The sequence below is a fragment of the Neopsephotus bourkii genome, unplaced genomic scaffold, assembly GCF_033783945.1.
Source record: "Neopsephotus bourkii isolate Nb327-2 ecotype Australia unplaced genomic scaffold, CSIRO-AGI_Nbou_v1 NB_659, whole genome shotgun sequence".
Classification (NCBI taxonomy): Eukaryota; Metazoa; Chordata; class Aves; order Psittaciformes; family Psittacidae; genus Neopsephotus; species Neopsephotus bourkii.
This window is the reverse complement of record NW_026901158.1, coordinates 5,652,549-5,662,388: the sequence shown is the minus strand read 5'-3', so window position 1 is coordinate 5,662,388 and position 9,840 is coordinate 5,652,549. Positions and strand designations below refer to the sequence as shown.

Here is a 9,840-nt window from a genome sequence, read left to right as displayed (position 1 = left end):
CGTGTGTGTGTGGGGGGGGGGTGTCCCGGTTCTCACGTGGCGCTGCCGCCGGTAGCACCGGCCCCGGGGAGAGCCCGAGCGGACAAAGGGGATGATCGAAGCGGGGGCTCCGCTGTTTGGGTTCCGTTGTTTTCGTTTGTTTGTTGCATTTTGTTGTTTGCTTTTTCTGGGTGGTCCCCCCCCCCCCCAATGCAAAAACAAAGTCCCAACGGCTCGGGTTTTGGTTTCTTTATTGTACAATTTATAAAACACTAGCGTGGCTCTGCCCTCCCACCCCCCCCTGCGCACCCCTCGGTACCCCCCACACCCCCGTTCCCCTCACCCCAACCTCCCCCCTCCCCGCCTTTGTTTCAGGGTCCCCCCCACTCCGGAGCCGCTGTCCCCTCGGATCGCACCCCCGTTTTCCAACCCCCCCCTTCCTCCTTCCAACCCCGTGTCTGTGTGTGTGTGTCCCCCCAACCTCTATTTGCTCCCCGCTCCTCTCTAAAACGCGACGATGGCCCGAGTCCAGGCTCCCAGGCTCGCCAGCGCCTGCTTGCCGCACAGCTGCCCGTTGAGGGGCTGCTCCGAGTCCGCCTGCTGCCGGCTCACCAGCCCCGTGAAACCGGAGCCGAAGATGGAGATCAAGTTGGAGATGTTGGAAGAGTCCTGGGGGTGCTCGGCGCTGTACTCCTCGAAACGGGCGCGTTTGGTGCACGGGGCGAAGGGGGGGCCGCCCGCCACCCCGCCTCCCCCCGGCTCCCCTTCCTCCACCCCCTCCTCTTCCTCCTCCTGCCCCGGGTAATACTTGCGCTTGGTGCCCGGTGCGGGCGGCGGGGAGGCGAGCCCCGCTACCGGCTGGCAGCAGCAGGGGCACTGCGAGCAGCAGTCCTGGTGCAAGTACCCGTTCTCCACCGTGGTCACGACGTGAGTGTCCAAATCCAGCACCGTGGTGCGGCTGCTACAGTGCGGTACCCCCCCGGTCCCGAAGTCACAACCGGCAGCGTAGAGCAGCCCCGGGGCCGCGCTGCTTCCACCACCACCACCACCACCACCGGGACCGGCGCTGCCGGCGGCCCGGTAGAAGCCCGGGGATGAGTCTCTGCAGGGCGCTCTCTGCAGCTCCGGGGGTGCCGCACACACCGGCCCCTCCAGCAGCTCCGCACCGCCCCGCATCACCGCGCAGCTCCGCGCCTCGCGGTCCTGCGTGTCGGCGGGCAGCGGGAGAACCGCCAGCTCCGGCGGGGCGGCAACGGCGGCGGAGGGCGGCGGGCAGGCGGGCATGGCGAGGAGCGGGGCTCCGTCCGGGTAGTGCTGCTGCTGGCGGCGGTAGAGCTCGGCGTAGCGCTCGCTCAGGTAGAGCTGCCGGGCGTTGCGGAGCACATAGGAGACGAGCAGGTTCTTGTGGAGCTTGATGCCGCCTCGCTGAGTGCGGGAGCTGTGGATCTTCCGCAGGGAAATACTGATCAAACTCTGCGCATCGAGGGTGCACTCCATCCTCCTCCGGCCCCTCAGCATCTGCTCTCGCCACCCGCGCAGTCAGGCACCCCGGCCCGCATCCACACGGCAGCCGGGAGGGTGCGGAGGGTCGGGAATAGAGCGGGTGAAGGGGGGTGGGGGGGGAGAGAAAATAAAACAGGAGGATAAAGAAGCGGAGGGAGGGTGGGGGGGAGGGAATAGAAGGGGAAGGGGGAAAGGGGGAAAAGGGGGGGGAAAAGAGCCTGAGGTCGCTGGAGAAGGGGGGAACACAGAGCGGAGCCTTCAGGGGGCGGCCAGCGGCGGGAGCAGCGCGGGCATCGCCGTGCGCGCCGGTGGCTCCCGCTGCTGCTGCCGCGATCCGTGCGGGATCGGCGCGTGCAGGCACCGCCGCGCGCGCGCCCCCGCCCTCCTCCTTCCCCCCCCCCCCCCAAAACCCACCCCGCGCGGCCACGCCCCCCCACCCCAAATCCCGCCCTCCCCGCGCGCTCGCGCGCCGGCCCCGCCCCTCGCTCCCCTCCACAAAGCCCCGCCCCTTTCACCCTCTCTCTCTCTGTCTCAGCCGGTACCTGTCGCGCAGCGGCACTGAGCGCCCTCCCGCCCTGCCCCCGCCTTTTATAGCAGCAAGCCGGACGCGCTCCGCCCCCTCGGCGCGCTCAGCCAATGGAGTGGCGGAAAGCGGTGTGATGGGCGGGTGAAGCGGCCAATGAGGGTGAGGCGGGCTCCTGGCGCTGTTCAAATCCTGACAGGGGCCGTGTGGCCCGGGGGAGCTGCGGGGACCCGGTGGGTCTGGCCGGTAGCGGCGGGGGCCGGGCCGGGCAGCGGGTGTCCGGTGCAGCGGCCATGGGGCCGGGGGCTGCCTCCCTGAGCTGCTCCCCTCACACAGGTGAGCGGGGGGCGGCCCCGAGCAGCCGTGAGGGAGGGGCCGCCCCGCTCCGGTCTCTGCGGTACCTCCAGGGCCTTTCCCCAGTACCGGCGGTGGTACCGGTACCACCAGCACTCTGTAGCCCTCTCCCGTCTGGAAGCAGCCACTTCCCTCAAGCCTCAGTCCCGGTGCTCCCCCCTCAGCTGCCCAGGCCCTGTGGCCTTACAAGCACCCATGGTTCCCCCGGTGCCCTGACACTGAGCACCTGGGGCACCCCCTTCCCCTGCCTTGCAAGCTCTCACCTCCACCTCACACTCGGTGGAGAGGGAGCCAGATCTCCTCCCTCGGTGCGGGAGCAGGGCTGTGCCCCAATCACACCTGGTTTTCCCCCAAACCAGGAGCAGGATGGTGCATAGGTTGTTGCAATTAAAGCCTCAAACCCCACCTTGTTGCACACAGCTGTCTTCAATGTGCCCCCTCACAAGGTGCAATGTGATGGGAAGGGGCTGGGCAGCCCCTTGTGGGAGGGGTGGATTGGGATAGGTAAGCTCAGGGCTTCCCATTTTTGCCTAAAGGACCTGGCCACTAAGGGGCCTGGCCATTTGCCTGTGGAGCAGCAGCATCCAGGGTCACTGCAGAGGAGCAGCTCTTGGCCAGAAGGTAGAAGCTGGGGCTGGGACTGCAGTGCCTCAATGGGAGAAGGGGTCGGGAGCTGGGAAGTCCATGAGAGACCCCAGGCTGGGGCAATGGGAGCTGCAGAGCTGCTTCTGAAACAGCATCTGTGGGGATCTGAGCGGAGTGGAAGGGGTTTTTCCACTGGTTATAAAGGTTCCTCATGCTGTGTGCCTGCTTTGGGGCCATGCTGCTGTGTGTACCTCAATGCTGACTACAGGTAGCCTCATCTCTGCAGGTTGTAGGGAGCTCTCTGCAAAGAAAGCCTCTGAAGCCCTTGTTTCCACTGACATAGCCCAGTTTCTAAACCATGGTGGTCAGTGGGCTCACTGGTTTCGGGGTGGCATTGTGCAAAGCCTGGACTCTCTGGGGGCATGCTTGGAGGGCTAGGGCTTTGCTTGCTTCCTTGCCTGGCTGGACTCTGCTGGTGCAGCAAACCCATATCCTCACCCAGAGGAGTGGGAGCAGCACCAGAGAGAACTTTATCCCTGTGGAAAGGTGCCTGGGATGGTAGTTGGGCTGGGACAGCTTGCTGCCCCCGAGTAGTCCTCCTTGCTTGTGAAGCCTTGCTTATGGAGCAGTCTTCTCTATCACTCTGCCCTCAGCATGCAAACCAGGGTGAATGACACTGCATTCCCAAGCTCTTGTAGGATGCTCTTGACCTGTTTCTTTTGTTCATAATATGGACAGTCATCACAACCCCTGTCCAGAGGGTGGCTGTAGCTCAAGGTGATGAGTATGGCCAGCACTGGAGGTGGGGGATTGAGCTGTCCTTCCTCTCCTCCACCAGTCTCTCTCCCTTGCAATCCCTACTGGCTGCAGGTTGGCTTTTCCAAGGCTGTGGGTGTGCTGGAGCTGGAGCTCAGGGAGGTGATACCCAGAGCTGATCTGTGCAGACAGTATGTTGTGCAACAGGGGTTTGGAGCACACCACATGGACCAGTGCTGAGCTTTGGGTGCTTTGGCAGCTGGAGACAGGTCTTGCTCCTGCTCAGTGAGACCAAAGGCTCTGCCCTTGCAGGGTGTTGACGTTGGTGCTTGAGGATTGAGCCCCAGCTGTGACTCTGCAGTGTTCCCTGTGGCCTCCTGGGCAGTGGGGACCCAGGGCAGGGAGTGCTGCTGCTGCCAGCCTGTGCCACATCTTCCACGCAGGCAGCGATTGCCTCTCTTGCTCAGCTGGTGTTTGCTGCTCTCTGGCCCATTTCCAGGTGTAAAACTCCAGCTTAGGTGGTCCAGGCTAAAAGCCTCAATTGCCCATCAGCTGCCTGCTCCGGGGTGGCTTGGGCAGTATGGATGGTGCCAGTCACAAAGCATTGTCCTGGCAGAGACCCTCCAGCTCCTGCTCACCACCCTGCCTCAGCCTGGGCTTGCAGTGTGATCTGGGGACACTGCCCAGCACCAGCCCTCCGCTCCTTAATCATTGCATGGCCCTGTTATCCTCAGGTTGTGGCTTTAAGTGAAGGCTCAGGTGGACTTTGCTTGCAGCAGTGGTGGGTTTATGGAGGTGCAGAGGGTGGTGCATCCTCAGGGCTGTTTGGGCATGGTGGGACAACACTGATGTGGGAGATGCTGCCTGTCAGAGAAGTGCCCTCTGCTGTAGCTGCCTGAGAAGCTTTGTGGCCCCAGGAAAACCCAAGAGCACAGCAGGAGCCTCTAGGAGATGAAGCTGGAATTAAAACTTTAATCTTATTTAGACTCTGGGTAATTAATATAAAGTCTATAAAGCAGGGGCCTGATCCTGGTGCTGGCTGCTGGGCAGCATTGCGGCTGCTCTCCTCCCCAGCTGCTCTCCTGGCAGGTGAGAGTGTTCTGTTTGCAGCCACAGTGGCTTTAATCCTGGAGGCAGGATGGGCATCGAAAGCTGCACTGCTTCAGTTTGGCCTGTGGACTCCAAAATCTCCCAGAGACAGGAATCTGGCTGGTACCTGCCTTGGCACACGGCTGTAAGCTCTGCTTTTGTAAAAGAGGATAATGTCCTGTTCAGTTTTTGGCTCTGCAACAGCAAGCTGGGGCAGGAGGAGTTTGGTGCTTGCCTTTCCCAGGAAAACCTGTGTCCTGTCCAGCACCCCTGGTCTCCACTGGTATTTGTGTGCCTTTCCCATAGTAAAGGACCCTACTGCTGTAGGGAACGATCAAACCCATCTTGGTCAAATGTAATTGCAGCTTTGCACTGGCTATTAAATGGCAAGTACCATTATTTCCCCAAAGGAAAGCAGGATGGGGCCAGGATTTGCTGTCTGGAGGGTGGTAGTTGTGCATTTCCCCCCTGGGGACCGGGCTGTGGTGTGGGTGCCATGGGGCTGGCCCTGGGCTGGGGACGGTGCAGCTGCACCCCTGTGGGTCCAGCCCTGCTGATGTGCTGGTGCCAGTGCTGGTTTCACAGCTGCCCATCCTGCAGCAGGCTCCAGCAGCAGAACCTGGCGGTGCGCTGCTCTCAGCTGCAGAGTAAACAAGCTGGCAAGAGAAACCATTTTGCTTCAGCTAGTAGGAGAAACCCTTTTTAGGTAGCACTTCCAACTGGCAATGCTCTCCTTCATTAACCCCCTCCTTCCCTTGCCACTGGAAGGGGAATTTGCAGCAAGCGGGGATCAGGCACTTGCTGGTGCAGCTTTGCCACCCAGAGCAAGGAACACAGACGTGAATTTACTGCTTGATCTCGTAATTTCAGTGCAATTAGACTGGCTGCTATAGAGCAATTTCCCCTTGAGCCTCGGAGGCCTGGGCATTGCCCAGCTTTTCTCAGACAAGGAAGCGGAGGCATTTGAGTACTGGCTGAAACATGAGGGGTTTTTGGTGCACCTGGAACTTGACTCCCTGGAGACGCGTCTAGGAGCTGGAGCTGCGGGTGCCTGGCATGTCTGAAAGGAGCCTGCTTTTCAGGCTTACTTATTACAAGTCAGGCACCCAAAGCTAGTGGGAAAACAAGCCAGAACAAGGTTTGCAGCCTGAGCTCTGGGAGCAGAGCTAACCTCTGCCACCCGGTTCTGTGCTGGGCAGGTACACTGTTGCCTGGCCCCATGAACTGCTCCCCAGCTTGGGGGGGGACCTGTAGCACAGACCCACAGGGTCTGCTGCAGCATGTGGGGGACACAGGGTATGTTGGCTCCAGAATCCAGGAGTGCTTGGAATCCATCTGTATTTAGTGAACAGGCTGTGGGTGAGGCTGTCACCCCACTGTTGTAGCTGCTAGCTACAGCTCACAGCTCTGGTACCACAGTCCAACACTTTGTACAAAATCCTGGAGAAAATAGGGATGCAACCATATAAAAACTATCAATTTAACCATTGTTCTTCTGTGCTTTCAGCTGGGGAGCTGTATGATGCCTTCCAGCACCACTCTAGCAGGAGGTATGGATGGAGTGCTCAGTACTTTGGTCTGTTCCTACCTAACATCATTGACTTTTTCTCCTACATTTCTTGTACCCTGAGTGCTGCTGTGCAGGGTAAGGACACAACTTTCCTGCTGCTGCATGGCCAAGCAGAGCCTTACCCATCCCGGTGCCCAAGGTGGTGCTCACAGACTCCTGGTGCTTCTGGACTCCTACCAAAGCATTGGGTGGTCCCCTTGGAGGGGAGTTGCATGACTCTTGCTTTAGCTAAGCCTGGGAGGGTGAAACTGAGGAGGTGATTGCTACCAGGGTCTTATTGCTGAGCCTCTCTGCAATGCTTATCCTGCCATGAGTGGGCAAACACTGGCTGTGTCGACCATCAGGTGATGTGACCCAAAGGAAGAGGTAGCTTCTTGCCTGCACGCATGGGTTTCAGCCCATACAAGCTTTTGCTGTGCTCAGGGCTCAGACTTCAGTAGCAGATCTGTTCCTTGCTAGAGCTGGGCAGGACCAAGCTGCTGATGGTGTGAGCAGAGCTGTGGGAAGGCTACAACATCCCAGTTGGTCTTAGTGTGATTTGCTTGGCCCACCTGGCAGCCAGAGGCACTGGTGTGATGCTCTGCAGCAGCAGCATGGTAAAGCTTATGGAACAAGGGGCTTCTCTAGCATATCCATCCTAATGTGCTGGTGCCTTGTTGCCTTGTTTCTAGCACTTGGAGGACATAGGTTTCCTGCAAATGCTAAAGCTGCAAGATAAACCTTGTGTGACAAGCGTAGGGGCTGCTCTTTGGGAAAGAGGGGATGAAGTTGGTGTCTGCTTCTTCCAGTGGGCTAGTGTTTCACATATTGCACCAGGTTCTCCCTGGACCCTGCAACCCAGGGAGCTCCTTACAGTTCCCTAATAGACATGGTGCTTGCCCTCCTGGGAGCATGAGGGATCCAGGGATCTCCTCTTGCTTCCTGGGCAGGGCAGGCATAGCCACCGTGGTGGCTGCATAGGGGCTTGCACAGGGCTTTTGTGTGAGCTGCATCCCCACAGCATCCCCTGCAGCGGTCAAAGCATCCACAACCTCTGCCCTGCTCAGTGGTGTCTTACAGTGATGACTGAAGCTCAACCTGGCTGCAGGGCTCCAGGTTGGGCTCTGCTGTTGGGTGCTTCCAGTGCCTGGGAGCTGTGCCAAAGGGCTGGAAAATGTGGGTACTTTTGTCCATGAACCCCAATTCCTGATAGCAACTCTATGTAAGTGTTGGGTCAAATGAAGTCCCATTCTGCATAGGCAAGGACTGATCCCCAGGCTTGGTCCGACACTGTTACAGCTGTAAATGTGGCTATGCTGGAGCTAACTGGGAAGTCTGTCTCCAGCACCAGTGTGAATGAGGGATGTCAGCTGCACATCCCTTTCTCATCCATCCTGAGTGGAGCAGGATGGGACTTGCTGGGGTCTGAGAGGGATTTGTAGCCATGCTCCCTATCAGCTGTGAGACCAGTGGGCTTTCCAGCACCGAGCTGTTACATGGTGATGGGAGGGTATGGAGACCAGTGCTTGTCATCTAGGGTTAATCCTGTGCCTCTGCCTCCGTGTCCCCTCCCACCTGCCCTGTCCTCTGGTTTCTAGATGCTGATCTGTGGAAGGCAGGGCTTGTCTCACTGCACAGGCAGCTTCTGGCTGGTGGGGGGGCCCTTGGGAGACTCCTGTGATAGGAATTGCCTATCTCCAGAGGGACCTTCCCAGGGCTGGCAGTGCCAGGCAGCGATGCTTGGCACTGAGAGCAACCAAAGCAGTAGATCCTTCCCGTTCCCTGAGCTCACCAAGGCTTTGGGGAGGGCAAAAACTGCATTAAAGTCGGAGCTGAGGCTCAGGTGAGGAATGAACGCTAGGTTGGTGCCTGGTCCCAGCTTTTTGGGGGTCCCCTTCATTGCTAAAAGCGACCCCCGATTAGTGCAATCAGCGCTGCCAGCCGATGAGGGCTCTGAAATGGTTAATCCCCGCCTGCCTGCGATGGATACCGCAGCCTTCCCCAAGTTCCCCTTCCAACCGGGGGGAGCGTGGCCTTAGGATGCCCCGTGGATGGACGGACGGACAGAGGCAGGAGAACCGCAAACCCCCGCGGGGTGCCGGGACTCGTAGTCCTGGCGCTGGCGTTGGTGTTGGGGAAGAGAGGGGTCCCCGCTGCCACTCGTGGCTGGGGCGGGGGGACCCGGAGGGAATGTGCCGTCTCGGGGAGGAGCCAGCGTGTTCACCCACTTTGTTGTTAAATACCTTAAAGGAGCAGCGGCTGTGCCCGAGCGAGCTCCTCGGCAGAGCCGCGCAACCTGGGCTGTGGGCTTTTTAAAGATAAAAATCACTCGCGTGGCCTCCGTTATTAACGACATCTCCTGCGCCCCGTAACTCCTTCGGTGCCTGCGCACCGGCAGCCGGCACGGTGCGGTGCGGGGCCTGCCTGCCGCCGGGCTGGACCACCTCTGCTCCTGCATCCCCTCCACAGCATCCTCCTCCCGGCGCCCTGGGGCTGGGAGCCTGAGGTGGGTGCTGAAGCAGCCGGCACTCTCTGTGCCATGGGGAATGCACTGAGTGGCTGTTTTCCTAGCAGGGGAGACAGATAAAGGGCTCTGGAGCAGAGTGTGGAGGCAGATATCTGCTGCCGCTGTGGCACAGCCGTGACCTGCGGATTTCTTCCCCTCCCGGCATAATTCAGTCTGGCACCCAGTGCCTCCAGCCAAGCACCCTGGCCTGGCCCTGGCATGTGCCCAGCAGACACCCACATCAAAGCACCGGGCTTGCCTGGCCCTTTGCCACCAGCTACCTCTAGACAGCTTGTGCAAACCTGGAGGGAGATGACAGCCAAGCTCCTGTGGGGCTGGATGGGGGCCGGCTTGAGTGCATGGTGGGAGCTGCAGCTGGGTCAGGACCCTGTGCTGGGGGTGTCTGTGAAACATCCACCCCAGAAGAGCCAGTCAGCCATGGGCTCTTCCCTGCCTGCCTTGAATTGCTTTGTCTTTGCTGCCTTGTCCTGGTGGTCCTTGTCTCCATGCCCCCCTGAGCCTTGGTGGAGGGGGATAAAATCCCTGTGGCAGGAAAATACGCTGGAGAGGGGCTGCTGGAGTGCAGCATGGGAACCTCGCCGACTGGAAAAGCAGGAATAACCACAAAATGCAACTGGTGGGGAGGGCTGTGATGCTGCAGGGAGCCCGCAGCTGAGCTGGCTGGAGCTGGTGATCCTTTGGGTCAAACACAGCAGCTCACCTGAGGGATGTCCTGGGTGTGAAGGCAAGGGGAGGGTGGCAGTGATGAGCCTCATGCTCTTGGCCAAGCCTTTCTCTCCGGGGCTGCTGGGCACAGCTCAGCCTCCTCACAGCCCAGGGGTTGGGGGCTTGCCTGTCGAGGGGTTACACTTGAGCCTTGTTCCCTCCGGGTGCAGGTGATGGAGTGAGTATCAAGCATGTCTGCTCCTGCCTGGAAATGGGCTCCAGCAGGTCCATGCTGCCAGTTCAGGCTCATGCCCATGCTCAATCCAGCCC

General features: G+C 59.9%; 1 protein-coding gene and 1 long non-coding RNA gene across 2 annotated transcripts in view; one reads left to right on the top strand and one right to left on the bottom strand.

Moving 5' to 3' along the window:
• Positions 1–453: 453 nt before the first annotated feature.
• On the bottom strand, positions 454–1,901 carry IER5L (immediate early response 5 like). Its single transcript, XM_061352794.1, has one exon. It carries the CDS (start codon positions 1,495–1,497, stop codon positions 484–486), a length of 1,014 nt encoding a protein of 337 aa, XP_061208778.1. The 5' UTR covers positions 1,498–1,901; the 3' UTR covers positions 454–483.
• A 6,755-nt stretch (positions 1,902–8,656) lies between these two features.
• The window catches only part of LOC133211946 (uncharacterized), a 105,403-nt gene continuing 104,219 nt past the window's right edge, over positions 8,657–9,840 (top strand). Inside the window, exon 1 of the long non-coding RNA XR_009725333.1 lies at positions 8,657–8,844. This is a non-coding gene — a long non-coding RNA (uncharacterized LOC133211946). The remainder of the gene's footprint in view (positions 8,845–9,840) is intronic.